The following is a 22,859-nucleotide window of genomic DNA, read 5'->3' as shown; positions in this document are numbered from 1 at the left end:
AGGTCAAATGATAAAAATAGAAAATCAAATGAACCACAAGAAAAAAAAAAAACAACTGGACCAGTTGGACCAGTAACTCTGGAAATTGGAGCATTGGTTTTTCCTTGAGATTGCAAAATAACTTCTGTTCATTGCCAATACATATTCAAAATAGTTAAGTACCATCTATTCCTCCAAATCAGAAACGAATTCTTTTCATCCAGCAGGTTATCAAAAATCATTTCATACATTTCTATAATCATCGACGTAAATGTTATTATGGAGCAGATCGTATAATATCGAAAGCAATATCGATATCACATTCGTACATTGTTGACGCCCTCTCCGTTCGTTTGTAAATATTTCATAGTTTGGCTGCCATTTTTACCTGTTTTCCTGTGTCGTACCCAACTAAACATCGGTAAAGTATCATTTTCATGCATTTTCATCTATATCGTTTAAATTATCTTAAAATTGAAGAATTAAATATTTTGCATGTGTAGTTTTCACATCTTTAGATTGTAACTTCGATGTGAAATATTACACCAAAATTTGGACTCTGGTCGGACAAAGATGCTGGTGTTATAACAAATGGGAGCCCACACGGACACTTTACCGTCGGTGAATGGGGATTACAGTAAAATGTCAGAAATTGTTGAATAAATCCCCAGAAACGACAGTTATTCCTGTCTAGGAGGATGAGTACCATCTTACACGTATCCAGCCACTTTGGTGCAGCATGCAGGATAACATAAGTTATGTTTAGCTATAGGTTTCATCCCAGGTTTCGATTTCTTGCAGATTGATGACAAAAGATTCCTAACTAACTACAGGAAATATTCTTTTATAATGATAATTTTCTCTGTCTCTGGTCGGTATTATGATATATTTTTTAAACAGAAGAAAGCAGGATAAAATGTTATATGCTTGTCTGATTTTTCCGGAGTGGAAACCTTCAACAAAAGTTGCAATGATGCATGGAATCATTTCACACGCGGAGAGAATTCATGATTTTAAACTGAATTTTATATTGTGTTTGATTAGTTTGCTGATTTCTGTGAAAAAAATACACTAATTATTGTTTGCACTTACGGACTGGGGGGGCAAACGATACATGCTTGTCACCCCAATATTTTCATTGGTGGGGCGATCGCCCCCTTGTTTCCCCCCTCCAGATCGATGCCTCTGCATGTATGAAAAAATAAAAAACATGATTTCATGTAATAACATAAGAAAAGGGAAAGTGGGGATGTAACATCATCAGCCAAACTACTGAATATTCATGATGACGTGCATATAACATGTATAACACTATAACTTTGGTAGGTTTTTTTTATAATGGATTCATTGTTTACCCTTTTTTTTAGTCAGCCAATCTGTGCGCTTGAAACACCCGTATAAAGCGCCCTATAAATGTTAGCATTGTTACTATTATGACTATTTTACTATTTTCACAAAATATTTCTAAACTTTGAATTCAATACCTATGTTATTTGTTATCCGATTTAGGTGAAATATCAGCATTTTGCTCTGTGAATTTTAGACATAAATATTTTCAGCCCAGAGTACCCCTTTAAATAGTTCCACCTCCCCAGGATGTGCACCTAACCATGCTGAAACCATATCTTTAGAGTTTGGTATGGTCTATTTCGCAAGGAAAGCAACGTGTTTAGGGTCCAATTTGAGGGGATGATAAAACAAAATTATAATGTTTAATAAAGGATATCCTTTTTGCCCCAACACTACGTGTTTAGAGTCCGATTTGTGAGAGCTGTGGAAGGTGGTCATTGGCGGCGGAAGCCAAAAAATTAAGGGGGTGTCCACACCTGAAATTTTGGGATGGACACAGGTAAAAAAATTGGACAAGCGCCCCCAAAAAAGGTTATCAACCTGAAATTTTAGGAGTTGCTAACCAAAATTTTTTGACAAGCAAAAAAAAAAAAAAAAAAAAAAAAGGTCATCAACCTAAACTTTACAAGTGAAAAACACACGTTTCAGGGGGGTCCACGTGACTTTAGGGGGGACGCAGGGAAACAAATTGACAAGCAAAAAAAAACAAAATTGGGGGGGGAAACGTCCACCCATCCCCCCCCCTGCTGCCTATGCCTCTCATAATGTAACCAGGAAAATTTTCTTAACTATAATATAATCACCTTATACAGTGGCCACCTTAATCTAAACATAGACAAAGGGAAAGTACTGCAAATAGGGGCTTTTTCATCAGACACAAATCAACTTTGTGCGAATGCTTAATCTATGAAAATGTTTTCTTGGACAAAGGGAAGACCCGCTGAATTAATACAAAATTGATCTAACATGATAGCCGTATCATATATATAGAAAACAAAATACCAGATAAGGGAAAGTGGTTCATTTGAAAACCGTAATTTACTATAAAAAAAAAACACCATGGATTTAGCTCCCTTTGGAATGAAACTCTTCAAAATACAGATTTCATTAGGGGAGATTACAGGTATTTGATGCTGAAAATAAAAACCATATTAAGTACTGAACAATGACCAAGGCATATTACAAACTCTTTTCACATGATTAAACCTACTCAAAACTGTCTCCCATCATTGCTGATGCCAGACCAACCATCGGAATGCAATGTGTATCATCCCTCTTGTCAGATATACCTGCCACAAAGCTCACCACAGCAAGACCAGGAGGGGTTTTCATGAAGCACCTTATCACTGGCAAATTTCCTATGAGCCAATCAGATGCAAGGATTTCAGTAGCTTATAACAGGAGTGATCTTCTACCTCATCTGCACCTCTCCTCTGATATTGGCCATCCTGAGTGGAATCAGCTCAGTCATCTCTCTACAAAGTTCCAGTTCCTCCTACATGGGGACAGGGAGAGAATATGAATTCAAGTAATAGCATTATTATAGGAAAATAATGATTAAATGATTAAAAAACACTTTATTTCTCTCTTTATGAATTCAAGTAATAGCATTATTATAAGAAAATAATGATTAAATGATTAAAAAACACTTAATTTCTTTCTTAATTGTGTAAAGTGCACCTATAACATAAATTCTAAATCAGCTTATGGTTAAGGGAACATGCTCATTTCCATGTAGAATGATAAGAGGGGAGGGGGTTTTAATCTGTTATGCACCTTAATATACTCCATGGTTTCTCAAGTGTGGAGCATTATGAAGCATTTGTCACAGCCTTTAAATGAGGGTTTGAAGTTGCTGAAAAATCTGTTCTGGTTTATTTTGGAGGTTGCTGGGTTTTTTTTTCCAGGTAGAAAAGTGTACATCTTAACCGATTATACCCTCACCTTCAAATAACCACCAAGGTCGGTATTCAATCCAATACTTCAACAAGAATGTTCACTACGTATTCTGCTTAAATAAAACATATAACCCATCTTTGCAGAATGGGAGTTTATCTTTCAAGATTGATGAGGTAAGTTTGGTGGTAAAAAGTTGGTTGTATAAGCCACTAAAATCAAGTAACTGACTTACGGTGCATTGCATTCTACATGCATTCAATTCCAAATCAAGCACAAATCCAAAAATCAAGCATGATCCTTTGATTAAATGCAAATTTGCACATGACATGCATTCAAAAGCAATTCAACAATACGCTGGATTTGCAATTGAACATAAGTTTCTTGCAACTACCCACAATATTGAGATGTGTTATAAAACCATAGCCGACCTTGACTGTGTCTTTCTGATCAGGATTCTTCTCACAGTAATCTACTACAGCCTTGTAGTTATCCAAACTGAAAGAGACACAAAGAAGGAAATTAAGACAGATAAAAATTAATGATCTGTATTCTGAAGTACAATTTAACTTGATAGACCAAGGTCTAAATACCATGCTAAAATTATGGGAGGCTGAAAAAATGCTCACATTGCTAATTTTGTATGTTTCTTTTGTTACTATATTCCTTCCCCATGCTTTAATGATGGAGAAAACTATTTAGTTATTTTATGAATGGTTTGAGCGTCAAATGACCTGCCACATACGGGTGAGCTCATAATACAGGTGAGTTCACAACACTAAGCGAGGAAATGCAACATAAAATTGGAAGAAGTTTGTCCGAAGGATAATGGGGCAACGCTATTGCAGATATAATATGAAATATTCAAGAACTGATTTTATTAGAAAATATCTAGATCACCCACTCACTCACCTCAGCTGAAGATAATCCAATCTCTCAGGAGGGCTAGGTGTTACAAACTTTGAGTATCTTTAGAAAACAGAAGAGAAAATGACAGTTTCATTACATGTAAACAACTGGATAAAAGTAAATTCTATACAATTTAATTAATGAAATCTTGGACTGGGGCCTAACTATGATTTATCAGATAAAATTCAACGTTATTTCAAATTTGACATGATAAACATAAAAGAGAGAAATAATAAGGATTACAAACATACATATTCATGAATAGGGTGCATTTCTATGTCTGGATCATTTGAGATCCCTTACATGCCAGAACACTTTTTTAAATCATAAATCTATTATTAAACGGTCATAGGGATACATTTTCTGATAATTAATGACAATAATAATGCAATTTATTATAACAATAGTACATATAAACACTATGCAGAGAGATCACATCAATAACAAATTGTTCTTGCTCTAGCCATGTGGCCATCCCAGCACATAACATTACAAGGAATACTTTATTTCTGCCAGGATAGAATAGAATTGATAACACAAATTTCATTTGGCTCTACTTTCATATTCACATACCACCATTTCAATCTAAGAATAATGTATATCACTGACATTATGAAGCAAGAGAAATTGAACTCACAATCTGCCGATACAGAAGTAAGCTACCAAAACAGGCCTCAGGACATCACTCTCAAACTTCTCTGGCAATTTTCCCTCATGGTCCTTTGTTGAATCTGGCAAGATTTGTTAAAGATAAATGTAACATATCACAATATATTGAAGGTAAACAACAAAAGTATAATCCATCACTTAGGTCTGATCTAGATATGATCTGGGGAGCATTTGATGAAAAGATTTCGTCAGAGACAATTAAGCTAATGCATATTCTTGCATCCGGTTCGGTGGGAGAAAAACAGTCATAGAAAATCACTGAAAAAAATTAAACATAAGACGCTCCCTTTGGCTGTTCCAACATTTAAAATCTCTTTTCTGACCAGAAAGTCAGATTTAATAAAACCTTATTTAAAATGATTTCATGCTTCTTCTGAAGGGGAGGGGGCAGGGGCCAATCAGCTTTGAATTCATTTTTTTTTCATTTAGAAGAAAGATTATTAACAATTTATAGTCAATTCTGGCTTTATAGAACAATAATATGTAATGAATTATCATTTTCTTGAATATCTTTATTAATTCAGAATTTCAAAGGAAACTTCGGTAGTGGGATATGTGAAGATAATTCTTGTGCAATTTTTCAAGTTCTTTGCATGTTATTAAGGAAGTTAATAAGTTGCATGTTATACAGGAAAAGGGTCCACTGCAGCATTAAAATTATGACTGAATAACAGTTGAAACATTCAAGCTAAACTTTTGCATGTTGTCCCACACATTCATTTCTGTTTTAGGCAAGTGACTCAAAGTGAAATGAAATAAATTTTCAGCAAAGTAAAGTAAATTCCTCACAATTTTGGTAATTCTAAAATCTGATTCCATAAATCAATGATTAGGTGCGCTGTAATCATCATTCTCAATCACTTCGAAACAGTTTCTTCCACCATTCAATCTCATGAATAAAATCTTATTTTCATCTTTAATATTTTTTCACTTTGCTTTCTTAAGAAAGATTGAATAGGGTAATGTCAAAATGGTCATTTATATCAACATTGATATTAAGATACTTACCAATGAAATCTTTGTAATATGTCGAACTCTGCTTGCATCTGTAAATTGAATAGATGAATTAGTACACAGAGTTAAGGAATTTTTTAAACAAATCATTCATAATCCCACTTTCTTCATAAAATAAACCTCACTCCTATAAATCTGTTCACATTTTAGGTTTTAATTCAGCATAATTGATTGCAATGATTGAAACATAATGAAAAATTAAATTCCAACATGCAAAGGGTTCCAAATGAAGATTTCAAAAAGGTACACTTTAGGAGACATGCAAGCTTTTTTTTTCTTAAATTCTGTTTTTATTCAAAATATCAAGAAAATCACGATACTGACATGAAAGTTGCCAATTGACACACAATGTTCATATTTTTTCACCAAAAAAATCAGATTTTTAATGCACATGCTGAGATAATGACGCAATTTTTGGTTTTGCAAATGACACTGACAGCTTGAATCCACTTCCAAAATGTGCAAACTATCACAGCTTATATCTATCCACACAGCAACATATTCAGCTGTACACACCAACAACTCTCTTTCTTCTATGATACAGAGATTAGTATTCTTGTATCTCATTGGTCAAAATGGAGGTGGAAATCTTCTATCCATCTCTCTGATTGGCCAACTCATTATTGAAACGTTTGAAGCCATAAAACACACACAGGGCATAGAATATAATAGAATGACAATGAACTAAAACATAAATGCATCAGGAAGCATTCATAATTCTGTGTGTGAAGTAAGTCGTAAATATTTGTAATGAAGACAGCAGTGGGTATACCTCCAGCATCTTGAATGCAAGATTTATGTGTAATATAGTATCACTTACAAGGAGTTTATCTTTGAGGCTACCTTAGGTGTGGGTGGTACCCTCTGTCTCTCAGCTAGAGCTATCTTCAAATCCATCATCTCACTATATACATATATAATACAATGAATAAACCATGAACAAGTGAAAACAAGCTGAAAGTCATCATACACAGATTTAAACAAATGGGTACATATATATCTTGGAAAAGGACCAGTCAGCTCATAGATTAGAATGACATGCATATTTTGATTGTTGAAAATTTGTTAATTAACTCTTATTGTGGAGTGAGAGCTGGGTAATTATCATCCTAAGTTACCGTAATGCAAATTGATATAAGTTATTAGTCTCAGGTCAAAATATATTTTAATATTGATTATAAATCTTAGATACATGCAAACATATATAAACTCTGAATAAGCAAAATAATCTTGTTCAAGCCAAATTAATATCTACTTTTTATCGAAAATGTATTTAACATCTACCAACAAACATGTAAAAATACAAATATAAACTCCTCCTTATCAAATCATCCTTGTCTGTAATACCACACACAATCTCACCTGTAAGTTTCAGCTAATTCAAACATGAGTTGTCTACATATAGCGAGAAAGTGTTGTCTGTTGAGTCCATCTAACATATCAGCCAGCATGTCTACCCTTCGCTTGTGCATCTTGCATCGTCGTTCAAAGTCAGTCTCAAAGAATGATATTAGCTTGAAGAGTTGACTGTGATCCTAGGTGGTACAATGAAGGGAATGTAAGAAATGGTTTTGGTTTCATACATGAAGCAATTAACTTCCTACATGAAATATGAAGATACAAAATAAAATACTATACAAATAATGAATGTTTAGGAGTGCAATGGACAGAATACTTCATGAGGTGAAAGATGAAATGATCCATTCAATGAGGCGTAGCAGAGTTAAATGGATCATTGTTTCATCTTTCATCAAATGAAGTATTCTGTCCATTGCATGAATGAAAAAACATTCATTATTTGGTTTATATAACACCTAAAAATTGATTTTTTTTTTCATGTGAAATTTATGAATTTTGATGCAAAACATGCTCATGCAGTGCGAGTTCGGTCTGTTGATTGTTACGTCATTACAACATGCGCACTGCTGGTGCCTGCAGCTGGCAGCTGCAGTCTCTGTACGGTGCATGCTTGCAATGGACAAAAATTTATGGATCCAAAATTGCACGGTTGATTACGTAATTGCAAAATGGGCCGAATGAACGATATCAAACAACCATTCAAATCACACGGATCTATCTAGGTGTCATATAAAATTAGCATAATCTATATCTCAATTGATCAGGTTGTCATGAACTGTCAAGATAGGTTTAAAAATATTTTATTTTATTTCCAATTAGAGGGGTTAGCTGATAATATATAGAATAAAATTAAATGAAGCAAACACCATAAATTCAATCAAAATCAGATGAAAAATGATGAAGTTATTGAATTTCAAAGTTTGGCAATATTATATTAAACATTTCTATACATGCTATCATGATTATGGACATTCCAATATCCATATTTGGGCTAAGTTTTCAGTTGTTATGTTAAATGATTCTTTAGTTATTGTTAGAATGAAAACGGGACAGGCAAATGGACCAATGACACAAATTCATAATGCCTCTAGCAACAACCTACACTGGGCGGTGACGTAAAAATCGCAAACTTGTAATCAATTGTAACATACAATGTGTACACTTACTACAAACCCATGGTTTGGATAATAAATATTCTACAGCTTCACAAAATATTTCATTTTCATTTTGTTATCTGGTGATTCAAGCAATAGACTTAATTTCAAACATAATAAAGTTTCTTCTTACTTTGACTAGTTCTATGTGATCTGAGACAAATCCATCGAGGACAAAGTATTCTTTGGAAGAATTGATCCACTTCTGAGCAGCTAGGAACACACTTCGAGCCTGATTGATTAGAAAATACAAATAGAAGTCACAGATTAAAATCATGATGAAAATCACTTCATAACTAGTAATCACAATCTGTATTATAATCAAAAAAATATTTGTAAAGGAGCCTATAGGAGGGGGTCTTCTCGCCCCCCCCCCCACCCCTTAAATTGATACATCTCCTGAAATTGCTGCCTATAGTAATTTCATTTACACAAACAATCAATAACATACTGCTTTTCCAGATTCATGCAAGGAAGTGTCCAATAACATGACGAAGAACATTGACGAGCAATGCATGGTATTTTGGTTGATATCTATAAGACACCTAGAGCATGATATCAAATCCCATACCCCTCCCCCTAAATGAAAAAAAATCAGACTGACAACCGTTACAAGCTACTGAAATCCTGGAATCTGATTGGCTCAGAAGCCAATCACTGAGAAGATGCTTCCATTTTGGGGGTCTTTTTAAGTCCTGCAAAGGTCTCCACTCAGTGAAATGGAGGCCTTGGTCTATATGATTCAATGAACCGTTTATGGAGTGCTAAAAAAGTACTAGATAAAGTTGAAATTAGACCATCTTGGCATTAGACTAAAGGAGAATTAAGACTATTGGTAAGTAGGTATTAGACCATTTGTAGATGTGGACCAATTACAATTGGACCATATTGATAGTAGTCTAGATGGGTTTAGCCCATATGTGGTATTAGACTATCTGAGAAGTAGACCAACCACATTAATACAAATCGGAACATCAACTGGTCTATCTCTGAAGAGAGAAGTATTAGTCAGTGTTTATTTCTACAATCACAATTTCACAGTATTAATACAAGGACCAAAAGATTCTTGTGCAAATCAGTTCCACTATAATACAAGAAAAGCATTGTGCTAACTACATCATAGTGCACGACCTATAAGACCTACAGAGATGAACGATTTTAGAACATGCACAGGTCAGAGTTACATACCTCATCAAATGTCAAAATGACTTCATCTCTGACTTGACTTTCAATAGAAGTAAGCTCTAAAGACTCAAAGCGATCAACCAACTTGTCTTCTTCTGTCACATTCTCCTCATCCTGGTCGATAGAGGGCGTTTCTCCTCCATTACTTGATGAAGAGGGAGTACTAGATGCATTCTCAGGAGATCCGTTCAGCTGGTGTTCTCTAGAAGCGGTAAAGGAAAAACAACGAACAACACAGGATAACTTCATGAAAAAAAAGATAATTTCAAACATTGCAAAATAATATATATTGATGAGGAATAATGAACTAACCATCATTCTTTATGGTCAACAGCTATATTACATTTTTCGATTGTTCCATTCATGTTACTATGACAGAAGATCAAACACAAGTTTCAAGCTTGGATTAAAATAATTCCTAATAGCATTCATAAATGGTACAAGCTCCATTTTAGCTATATTCCTGGCAAATTATCAAAATAGAACTCAGTGACATAGCCACAGATCAAGATACTAATTAGCAAACTTGATGTGCTAATTATTTCATTTTTAGAATATTAATCACAACCCCTGACTTTCAATTTGATTTTCTGATTGAAAACAAAATAAAAAATAGGAATAGACATACTATACATCGATCGTGTTTGTTTTTATCTATTGATTTGTATTCTTACTTGGAATACTGTAGAAGAGAAATACAATATTTGATCCAGCATCTGTTGATGTTAGCTTTATGACTCTTGATGTTTTCCTGCCAAGCATCTTTATCATCTCTTTCCATGTCTTCAGGGATTGGCTTGTTCTCTGCTTCAGAAAATATACGAGTTGCACTAGCTGTGGAGGTTGTAGGGGGGTGGTTAAAAACAACAGCAAGATACCAATGGAGTAAATTAAGAACGCTAAGAGTAAGAAATTTATCACAATACTAAGGTATCTTAAACAACTTTAATTAAGATCACCATTTTCCATCATCAGAGTCAATGAATTCACTTGCATATAAATATACTATATTAAAAAATAAAAAGCTTGGTACACTGAAAATTCCATATAAATTTCATATTAGACTTCTCAAATGGTAAAACATATAAGTACATATAACTTAGGTTAAAACCAGCATGCTGTAATTTTGACAGCACGCTGTGATTTGCTGTCATTTTGAAAGCAAAAATACAATTATTCAGTTCCAAGGAATTTGGTGCGTGGTAAGTACTTTATTTTCTAATTTGGAAATAGAAAACCACAAAAATAATGTTGGTTGCCTCAATGGATTTTACACGTATGAAAATTATACATATTCTCTAAATAAAATCAATCCTACCATGACTTGACAACTCAAAATTGATCCATCTCCTCAAGAATTTGGCATTAGCAGAAATTTCTCAGGAGGATTAACAATCAGAATATTGGACAGACACTACTACCGATGATCCAGGTGGCAAGATAACCCTGGATGATTAAATGGGTCTTCAGAATGTCCAAGAAAGCCGCATCAATAGTGACAGTAAAACATTTCTGTGAATGCTTCAACAATGGGGTGAAGTCCCTCTCACACGATTATGCGGGAGTCATACCTGTGTTTGGCACATTCAGGGATAGTTTTTTGCTAAAAAGAATACAAGGGAGAGCACCAATGCAATCTACATTTAGTTTCATATCAAAGATGGCACAAAGATTAAAAGATGTCACAGGTTTCTTTAATGTGACAAGACCAAGGCTTACATGGCCAACTGTCTTCTGGCAAAGTATCTAGAATACAACAGAAACGCAGGAACTGATCATTACTTCTTCCTCAGGACAACCCAGGAGCAACAGCAACACGTCTTACCAGCACAACAATCATGAAGAAGCAGACACACTTTTGATCTACCAGACTGTCTCAGCATCACAGAGAAGCCCAACAGATACAAAGATGATTTTCTTCTCCCAAGACACTTATCCATAAAATCACTTTGATATTAAACTTAATATTTTGTATGAAAGCTATGAAAATTTTGTTATTAAAGATATTATTCATTATAATTTTGTAACTGTGTGTGTTATAATGTGTTGAATATAAATGAATAAACAAAATTCAACAAAATGTCCTAGTGTAAGTCATTGCAAACTATGACCACTTTCTGAAGAACAATTAATTTCCATGGCCTATGGACTTATTAGAATAGAGTCAATGTGAACAGCATTCAGGATGAAATTGCTAGTAATTTCATAATTACTGGCACTGTCAACACTGGGGAGTTCTCTCATACAGGCAAAGCAACTTGGCTTCAAATAATCGGGAAAGAAAAAAGAGAGGTACTCAATTCCAGGCAAATGCGTTCCACATAAGCAAAATTGGCAGAAAGTATGTTTGCCACATCAGCTACTTTGCCAGTAGGCCTACAGCCTTTGTCATGAAAGGCATCTCCACCTACAGAATCACTGTCCTTGGATGGCAGTACTTCTAAAAGCACATGGCAGAGAGTGACATGTTACCTCCTATTCTTAGAGCTCTGATACAACACATCTTGCGAGTCCACATCCAAGCTTGGGTGTGCAGAAAGGCAAGCATTGCTAGGCAGCACCCTTAAGTTTTTTCATACAAAGTTTTCTTCTGATGGCCAGTGGAAACTATGACTGATGTTCTTCTAGCTACAAAAGCCATTGCTAATATGGTGAACCATGTACATTCAATTATTTTCAGTTGAGTATTTTAAATATATAAAAACAAGTACAACGCAGTACTTAGCGAACTAGTCATGCATTGCTTACATAATACATTGAATAGATCAGAGATTAAAGAAGAGAACTCACCTAGACAGTGTCTTGCCTTTGTATAATCATCTTGTGTGATGTAGTACTGTGAAAGTGTAGCACAGTTGAGAGCCCAGTCTACAGGTTCGTATTGAAAAGTACTCAGTTGTCTTTGAAGCGTCATGTGACAGTATCTTGCAGTCTGTAATAACAAAATAAAACGAACCTCTCAATTACAACCAGTGTATTTTTTTTTCTGTACAGACCAATTCCCCATCGCATAAAAGTTACCATTTTATGGTGACATTGTCATTCAATGGTAATTACCATGGTGAGAATGCTCACCACCCAATTGGATTCAAGGATTTCAAAGGATTTACCACTGAATGGCAAAGTTACCATAATAGTAACCTATTTTACCATGGCATGATGGCACCCAGAAGGGTGTTTCATAAAGCTCTTTGTAAGTTACATGTTCATACACACAACTTAATCACAATTGGTGACCTACTCTAATGCTAAATGAAATGAAACAAAAAATCATTTTTCTTAGTGGAAATGTACAACCTAATCAAACTTTTGACAAATGATATCTTTTTAAGCAGATGCACGTCAACAAAAGAATTTAAATCTAAAAAAAAATTCAATTTAACTGATGAATCAAAGTGATCAAGAATATGAGTAAACTCAAGATCTGAGCATCATGTGTAACTTACCAACATCTTTATAAAAAGAACATCCCAGGCCATTCTTAATTTGGTAGGAATTTCATAATAATGTTCGTAAAGTTAAGCATAGCTTTACAAATGACCAGAAAATGTTATTGTACTCATTTTATAGATATTCCAAACTTTGCCTTGTGTTTGAAGGGGTCTGGATTTCCTATAATTAAAAATCATATTTTGAAAAATGATCAACTTTGCATGCATATGCCTTTAAACAACAAGCACTTTACTCTCTCAAAGAGGATGTTTCAACATAAGGTGATGGAGGAAAAATCCTTTAAAATCTAATTAAGCACCCATGAACATGTTCCAGGTGCTTATAATGTAATGAGTTACTTTTATTGTCAAATATCTAAGTCATTTTATTTATCATTTAAGTGTGGCTGGCAAATACAGATATAATAATAAAGGTATATATGTGATTTCTACTCACCAAGCTCTTTTCTCCTTGTTTCTCATACACCTGTGCTAGGTAATATAGTGTTAATGTGTAACAATTCTCAAACTGTTGTTCTCTCTCAAGATCAGATGGGTAGTCTGTTTCTTTTAAGAATAATCTATATTTGGGATAGTAAGAAACAGGAAATGATCAAAATTGATGGGAAGATTAGAACACTGGAGCTTTGGTGTGATATATGTGGCAGCTCAAGTCTCATCATATCTCTCCAGAGTCTGACAGATATCATAATGCTGGTTACCAAAAGGAATGCACAATACGAATGTCAAAATTGTAACCAGCTAATCAAACTCAATGTAAAATGCATACAGATTCAGAAGACTAATAAATGACATAATAAACATTAAATACAAATATCCAAATACCTTTTTCAAATAAAAAAAAATAAATAAGTAATGGAGTAGATGAGGAGAAGCAGAACAATATTCAAAACAGATTCAAAACATATTAGAATAATCCATCATATTGTACATTTCAGAAATCACTCAGATGTATTTTTCATGGAAAAGGCCAATAAATCAATTCTTCTCCTCAGAAAACTTTTCTGACAATTCTAAGTAAGCTTTTTCGGTATTGATATTTTCAATACCGGTATTACTAATAGCTTCAATACCGGTATACCGACTAAATTCCCAATTTATTGTGCAAACAGTGACCAATGTTTGTTTAGCCCTGATATGGCCTCGGATAAAGAGGGGGATGCTTGTGGTCAGCTGAGGAATGCTCAGCATGGTCCATTCTCATTGACAAAAACTTTCTCTTTCTTTACCAAAAGTTATACGATCATGCTCTCTCCCCAACAAGAGCTGTGAATTACCTGTGCATGTGTGCAAAATTATCTCAGCAAGCAGATGGTACGAAATCAATAAGTCAAGTTGCCAAATGCTACACCGTACAAACTCACTGCTACTTACTTTGCTAAACGTGTGTACTGCCTTAACTTCCAAGCACCAAAATTCCCTGCTAAAACTGTCAAGGATACATGAATATGCATGATTTTCCCTTTACCGATCTGGCCCCACTCATTCACATTCAGATTCGCCCCTTTTGTTTACCACTCACATCAACACGTGTTTGTCGAAGGTTCAAAGTTTGTTGACCTCAAATTTTGACGTCTCGTAAATAACTTTTCTTATAAATGTCCATTGTGTTGAACCCCCCCCCCTTGTGAATCTCCACGTTGTCTAAAAGTAAAACCCTCCCCCTAAACTTCTTATCCCCTGGCTGCCCCTTTCTCACTCATTTTTCTTGCTTTTGTTTTTCTTTATCTCCCCAGTCCCTTAATTCTTCACTCTCTCTTTCCCATCGAACCATTCTCTCCCCGTCACCACCCCTCTCTTACCACGAACAATCAACATCCTCCTCTTCTCCGAATCTCGATCTTCCCTTTTTTTTGTCAATTTCATCTTTCACACATGCCAAATTTTAGTTGATCAACATCTTATCACGCCACGAGACCATCATAAATTCAAATTACGATCAATCCAATAGTTTATTTCATTTTATTCATGACCGCACATGCACAACACGGATACAACACCCATCACAAATCACACAAATATTCTCAGCCACTTTCTTCCATTTACGATCACTTCACAGATCGAAATAAACAAAGAGGGATGGCGTAACATTTTTTTCCTGTTAATGTTATCAACATTTTCTGTCTTTTTTTATTTTCATATTTAATTTATTTATTCATTAATGTATTATTTTTTCTTTATGTATTTAATTATTTATTATTATTTTTTTTCTGGGGGGGGTCAGACGATTTTTGTAGCAGGCTTATAGTATAAAAGTAATCTTGTCATAATTGAAACAAGTCAAGAGCAGTCCAGAAAAAAAACATTGCATAAAGAAAAAGTGTTAATCCCTGTGGTTTGTCTGTCAATGCACAGCACCCCCCCCCCAAAAAAAAAAAAAAAAAAACCTCAGTGGACATTCCCATTGATACAAGTTACGAGCAGTCCGAGAAAAAAAAACTTGCATAAAGAAAAAACAAGTGTTAATCTGTGGTTTGTCTGTCAACGCCCCAAGCCAAGGTTGATACTTTGTTGAAGCCCGCAATACACCACGTGGTCAATAGGCAGGCTAGGGAGTGTTTCAAAAAGAGTTTTGTCAGTGATTTTGTTTGTGTAGAGGGATGTTACAAGCTAGGAAACCCTCGCATGTGATTGGCGGAAAGCAAATCTGTTGTTGAAACCACTGAAAAAAACTCTTCTTGAAATGCTCTCCGTCTCGGTCGACTTCGTTGTTTACTGTAGCCGTGTACACGAGTGCATGGAGCTGAGCCGACATGCACCCCAGTATCAGTAGCGGTGGGGCCGAGGCCTCATGCAGCGGCTAACGGAGCTCAGACAGTAGTTAGGGGCGATGTATTCATTTCGAGGTTAGATTATTGGATTCTGATTTCATTAAATACATTGAGAGCCAAAGAACTTATTGTTTTGGCTTAATTTTACTGTAAAAATACCCATAAACGACAATACAGAAGAAAATACCGGTATCATATTTTCAACTTTTGGTACGACGGTATTTCGGTATTAAAATTTCAACGGCGGTATCCATACCGGTATGACTTTCATACCAAACGGTATTACTAATACCGGTATATCGAAAAAGCTTAATTCTAAGAAATATGCAAATGACTTATCAACTGTGGGAACTTCACTTGATAAAACATATTGCTAACAGCTTTCTGTAACACCTTCTTCAAATAAACCATCACATACTAAAAAAAAAGTTTTTAAACAAACATTCTAGCTGAGTACAACTAGAGAAAAATAAAATGAAATACATTATCTCATATTACTCACTCATGAATGGTAGAAGGGGATGAGCCAACCTCTTTCTTGAAAGTTTGGAAAACAGTTTGGGCTTCCTGCATTAAATATAAAAGAATGAAAAAGCTACACTTCTTGATATTCACTTTCATTATATTCATTGCTTGAACCAAAAAATATGTATATTTCAAAAGGAACTTGAGTAATTTCTCACCACAGAATTATACGAAATATCAAAATGGTTTACCTTCAAGAATTCCATTGCTTTTGTATGATCTCTCCTAGTACACCAGAGAATAGCAAGCTGCAAAACAAAATAAAGAATCCAAATGTTACTGCCAAAGGTACAATTTGGTCAATTTAAATGATTTTATTCAAACATTGCACTGTAGCAAATTTATCAAAGTTACTGAATACCTTCGCTTCAGCCTATCATAACCCATATCTATTTTCAAATCACTTAAAAATTATCAAGATATTGAATTGAGGAAGGGAGGGATACATTTATACCGGAAGATTTCACATTAGACACCATCCAAATCAATTTCAAGTTGTAACTCTAGATGAAAGTGATTACTCACCTGGTTCAATGTGTTGAGTGCAGTGGTAACACATCTTGAATCTAGTCTGTAATCCTTGAGAATGCTGTCAGCCTTGGTAAGGTGCTCATGGCCTGATGATGTCTCTTCAGTCTCTAAAAAGTTCACTCCTAGTTGATACTGGATAAGTGCTAAGCGAAACTTGAGCTCTGACAAAATAAAGTGGTGAGAAATTTCTGACTTTAGTAGGACACTAAATATCTGTAAAAATACTGTTTCACGTCATTTTACAATGTATACATCTTGACATATTTTGGAACCTGCAGCTGTGAGAGAGATCATTTTACTGGCGCCTAAAATGAGAATCTACTTTACTAGATCCACCCAAGAAAAAAATTGACTTAAATGAATTTTATTTTTCACAAAACTTTTTATGGAAAAGAAAGGAACTTGCAAATGAGAGAGTCAATGATATCACTCCCTATGTACATGTATTTTGTATTTTATTATATGAATATTTTTTTGCAGATTTTTCCATAAGGAAACTTCATTAAATCACAATATGTTCCAATTATAGCACTTCCACATTTACAGGGAAAAATCAAACACAAAAAAGCAAAGTATTATTAATAATAAAACACAAAAGAAATTTACTGATGATCTCAAATGATTTGGACATTGCTTTGTTCATACTTTAACAGCTACAGTATAGGCCTACTTAAAAAGAAATTGAGACTTCTTCTTCAGACTGATTTTGTACAAAATATGATCCTTTTCTGATAGTTATATATTGAGGAACTGGATGCATTTGCTGTGATATGTACATTCATTTCATGGTAAAAATTCAAAGTCTTAGAAAACATTAATTTCCATGTGGTATTTTGATAACTGGTTTACCTTTGGATTCCTCGCCCTGCTCACTGGCATTTTCTAACTCTTTCCTAATTTCATGAAGCAACTCCCTTGCTTGATACTTTGATTTATAGGGATTGGTTTCTGGATCTTTCTTGGATGCCTGTTAAGAGAACATATGTAAAACACAATGACAAACATAACATTTCTGAGAAGTACCGGTAGATCAAGACTACTCGATACTTTTCATGCCAGCTGGATCAGTTCGTCAGACTACACATTGCCACAAAATATGAAAGCCCTTGAGTAAGTATGCTACAATAGAAATCTGATCAAAATTTGAAAAATATGAATTTCTTCAAAAACTATTAAAGGACAAGCTGTTTTTATATTTAACCCCCCAAAAAAACTATGGTGTTCCACGTATGCATTGGGGGAAATCCCAGGGGGGGGGACTGGTCCCCCTTACTAAAAATAGTAGGGGGGGACAATATCAAATGCCCCCTACTATTTTTGGTCTTTTATGATGGAAAGAAATACATCATTCAAATTCCAAATAAAAACAAGTATTTTGGACGAGATGAGCTTACTGTTTGGGTGATAACTTTTTCTTTTTTTTTTTTGCTTGTCAAATTTTCCAGCCCCTGGTCCCCCTACCTTTTGGGAGAGATTTCCGCCCTTGCACGGATGCGCACCTATTCATTTCTTATACACTTGTTGGCAGGGTGAATTGTCTTGTGATTTTTTTTTCTTTTAGATCTAGACTTCTAGTCATGAATTTTTTTTGGTGAAATCATTTCTATTAGGTAAAAATTTCGATGAAATATCTGTGGATTTTGTACAACAGTACTAGAAAGTCTGACTACTCTGGCAGCTTTTTCCCACCTTATTGAGGTCCCTATGCCCCCTAGAAAGAGTGCCTAGAAAACAAATTGTATTCTTTTGATTTTTGGCTAGATCTAAAGTATAAAAGTGTCAAGTTTCTTTTTCAGGCTTGAAAGTGGACTGACATCTATGGACAGTTTAGCATTCTCTTTCAAATGTTATCACATTCATAGGTATTAACAAACAGGATCAACAGTCGGTTACTGAAAATGGGCAAAATATTTGTGATTTTAGATTTCCATCTGGCACTGTCTGAATGGGAAAATCCACTTGTTCACTGCTACCACCCTGCCTGTGGTGAATCTACAGGTAGGACTATGGTATGCCAATGTTGTACAGAGCACACACTTCAAAAAATCATTAAAATATCACTTTTGTGACCAAAATTACTAATTTTCATACAGTTGCAATTTATTTTTCATTAGTAACTTTGGAATAATTTTTGTATTTACCAGAGTGCTCAAAAACTTGAATTTTGGGCATATTTTGTGTACGCCCTCTATTGGTGGAAAGTAATATGGCAAGAAAATTTTCATTTTTTGATCTCTATTTTTAATTAAGAAAAAAATGATTTAAAGAATCAAATTGAAATAAGAGCCAAGTAGTATGAATAATAGGTGTAATGAAAACTGTCAGTGTAAAAAAAATCAAGCATTTGCCCCAAAGAAAAAGAGAAAATAAGCCAAAAATTGCCACCCTCATTTTGCCACACATGGAGATATAACTGAGAAAAGGTTATATTATAACCTTGTTCATTGAATGAGTGGGAAAATCATGAACTTTTGACTTGTTAAAAAAATGAGCATTTCCACTTATTCCAATAAAAATATATTACTTCTCACACTTTGTGCAGATTTGTAGAGAAAAAAGAAGACCAGAATTGACTCTTTTACATTATACAAAACATTTTAGTAAAAAATACCCAGGATTTTAGTTGAAAAGGAAACAAATGTGAATCGCTTACCGCCGAGTTTGGCGTCATCATTGATTCAGCACAATTCAAACTTAGGCAGGACTAACACAAACTTGCACATGTGGGACCGATCACGTACACGTCCTTTCTATTCGAGATATAAGCTGTAAAATTTACTTTTTAAACCTTTTAATGAATAATTTGGCTTTCACTCACCTCTTCTGAAAGTTTTCTCGCTTCTGAATACTTTTCAATCAAATCAGTGAACTGTGAATCTGACATGATGAACTGCTCTGAGCTCTGTCTGACTTTCGTAAATCAAAGCACTCTGACTTGACGCTGGCCGGCTGCGCGTTTCCGTTTTACACCCTGGCGAAGGCATTTTCCGGAAAAGTAGCCAAAAAGCGACTAGTGAAGAGTCTACACACGTCGCTGGTTGCATGCAGCGTGCGACACAGGCGAGTCCACCACACCGCATGCAATTTGCACAGTTACTGATCAGAGCACAGAGTTCCTCGGCACTTCATGTACAGAGAGAGCGGCAGTCAGGAGTGAAATCCGAACATGCTTTTGCAGTCGCGTTGTTTATGAAGGATAGATAGATAGAGAGCTAGATAGAAATATGGACAGATAAAGAGAGAGAGAGAAAAAAAGACAGATGCTCGAGAAGGAGAGAGATCATAGAATTTGAGAGACAGATAGATAGATGTTAGATGAGATAAAGAATGAGAAAGACTGAGAAGATAGACAAATTAACAGATATAGATAGATAGATACATAGATATATAGATAGAGAGAAATAGAGAAAGACAGACAGATGGATAGATAGAGATGAGAGATAGATAGATGTTAGATAGATAAAGAGGGAGAGAGACAAAGAATATTAACAAATTAACAGATAGATAAGTTAAAAAATAGATAGATAAAGAGAGAGAATAAGAAAAAGACAGACAGATGGATAGATAGATAGATAGATAGAGATATTAAATAGATAATTAAAGAATGAGAGAGACAGAGAAGATTATTAGATAGATAGATACTGCAGTTATATAGATAGATAGAAATAGAATTTGAGAGATAGATATATAGACAGATAGAGAGAAAGACAGACATCAGCAAATCGGCAAGGCAAATGATCAAGGCAAACATTCTCATTGAACCTGGAAAGTATATTAAAGCACAGCTGCATTTGCAAGTACGGTATGTTGGATAACTTCGGTGCGGACTTTGGATCGCGCGCCCAGCTGATAATGTAAACAAACGTAGACGTAGACTCTTCACTAGTCGCTTTTTGGCTACTTTTCCGGAAAATGCCTTCGCCAGGGTGTAAAACGGAAACGCGCGGGCCGGCTTGGCGTGGTGGACGCAATTCACAATTTTAGTCTCGGAGATAGGGGGCTTTATTCCGAATTTTTTGGTGGGGAAGGTTTGACAGGCTTATCCGGGGTAAAATTGTGTGCTGATTCCAAAAATGTCAGTCTTATTGATCGTACTCACGACATTTTGGCCATTTTGGCCAATTTTTGACCAAAAATGACCATTTTGACCACTCTTTGGAAAATGGTCCCTAACAGAATGCTTTTATACCCACATCCAATTAAAAGGGTCCTAAGTAGAAATGCACCCAGATTCTAGATAAAGTGGTTTCATTCGCCAAATCACAATAGAAGTGGTCATTTTGGCCACGTTTTGACCAAAAATGACAATTTTCATGATTTTTTTTGTCCGAAATGTGTTACAAATATTGATCAGAACTACGATTGGATGTCTTTAGAAATCCACATTTATTTTCAAAATGTGCGCTAGATCATAACAATCAACCTCATGTAATTTATTCTGTCAGTTTTGACATATGAGGGTCATTTTGGGTACTTTAGACAAAACTGACCATTCGCTCAGTTTTACATAATATTTGTATCAGCATCTGCGTTTATGGTGGGAATTTCTGAAGCAGATGCAACGAGACCAATGGCCCCATACATTAGAGGTAGATGAAATAACTGATGCATAAGCAGGGACACCCCCCCCACACACACACACAAACACACACCATCCACGTCCAAAAGGTAAACTCGTAAATATTTATTTATTTATATAAAGTTTATTTATTTATTCATTTATCTATCTATCTCTATCTCCCGATCTACTATCTATCTATCTATCCATCTATCTATCTATCTACCTATCTATCTATCTATTCATTTATTTATTTATTAGAACATATTTATTCAGGTACAATAGATCAGCATAAAACTGGTTTCATCAATAACTTGATGAAAACATAAAGAACAACATAAATCATCATATTATGAAAATAAAGTCAAAATCTAAGTGAAAGATAACAATGCTAGGTAGCATAAATAAAAAATATTTTTACTTTAATTAAAATATGAATCAAACTGGAATATTCAAGTTATCAAAAGGGAACAGAATTATAAAACTACTAATTGTATTTATTCACTGATTAAAAAAACACTTTTGAAATGATAGCAATGAATTAATTATGGCATTATAGAAAATTGAGTGAAACAATGACAATCAGTTATATGTATAAAACTATCAAATATCAAATATGAAAACTATAATTTGTTTTCAAACTCGCAATATTAGGTTTAATTATTATTGAAGGGCTTTTCAGTCTCTCATCACAAATTCCTCATGCACTGACAGGATTTGTGACGCCATGCAATCACGAATTAAAAAAATATGCTCGCTCGCGCTGCTTTCTCGCACAGTGGTCATGCATTGGCAATGAAACTCAACATCAAAGCCCTGAAGAGTGTTGATTCAAGCTAGGTACCACCTACCCCCCCCCCTCGCAATAGCTCTTAATTCGGGTATAGGCCTATATGAATATTGTGCCTGCCCCCCCCCCCCTGCTTTGATCGCATTTACGCCACTGCCCCTAAATAACCGTTGTGAATTTGAAAGAGTGTCATATCTTGCCTTCACTCTGTGCTGAGTGTTCACTCAGGCATGACTTGACGAATCAATATCTTAATCTCACGAAAGTTTAGGGGCATAAAATTGTAGAAAAAAAAACGTCTTCCCAAATTATCTTCCTTTCAGCTAGGGAGGGATGGGATGGTAAGTAAAAATATCTAACATTTTCTAATATTACATAATTTTCAAGAAAGAAAATAAGTTGCCATTTTGATAACAAATTTCCTATAGCTTATAGAATCATATGGATTTCTCTTTCAATGCCATTAAAATTGGCTCGATTCCGCATTCCAAAACACTAAAGGCTGTTGCTCCATTTCCTCAATATCCCAATAATTTCAACACATTTGAATGCCCTTATAATTGGTAACCAAATTTCCTCTTCGATTTTAAAGCAACTTGAAAACCTTCCGTTTTCATACCACCGCTTATCAGTATGAGCGTTAATTTTGCAAATATTTCAAATCATTGAATTTGCTGATTTTATTTCAACACATTACTGTTCCTTTTCCTAACCAAA

General features: G+C 34.8%; 1 protein-coding gene across 1 annotated transcript; it reads right to left on the bottom strand.

Annotated features, from left to right (window-relative positions):
• Positions 1 to 2,108: 2,108 nt before the first annotated feature.
• Positions 2,109 to 19,719, bottom strand: LOC121411306 (KIF-binding protein-like). Its single transcript, XM_041603959.1, has 17 exons — positions 19,613 to 19,719; positions 17,644 to 17,761; positions 16,789 to 16,955; positions 16,455 to 16,511; positions 16,241 to 16,305; positions 13,404 to 13,527; positions 12,306 to 12,447; positions 10,190 to 10,349; positions 9,519 to 9,717; positions 8,464 to 8,562; positions 7,180 to 7,352; positions 6,638 to 6,721; positions 5,812 to 5,849; positions 4,772 to 4,865; positions 4,138 to 4,194; positions 3,657 to 3,723; positions 2,109 to 2,824 (listed from the first exon to the last, which is right to left on the bottom strand). Exons 1-17 carry the CDS (start codon positions 19,676 to 19,678, stop codon positions 2,741 to 2,743), a joined length of 1,794 nt encoding a protein of 597 aa, XP_041459893.1. The 5' UTR covers positions 19,679 to 19,719; the 3' UTR covers positions 2,109 to 2,740.
• Positions 19,720 to 22,859: the final 3,140 nt, after the last annotated feature.

This window comes from Lytechinus variegatus, chromosome 3 (genome assembly GCF_018143015.1).
Source record: "Lytechinus variegatus isolate NC3 chromosome 3, Lvar_3.0, whole genome shotgun sequence".
NCBI classification, from domain to species: domain Eukaryota; kingdom Metazoa; phylum Echinodermata; class Echinoidea; order Temnopleuroida; family Toxopneustidae; genus Lytechinus; species Lytechinus variegatus.
Note: the sequence above shows the minus strand (reverse complement) of the source record. Positions and strands in the feature narration are given on the sequence as shown.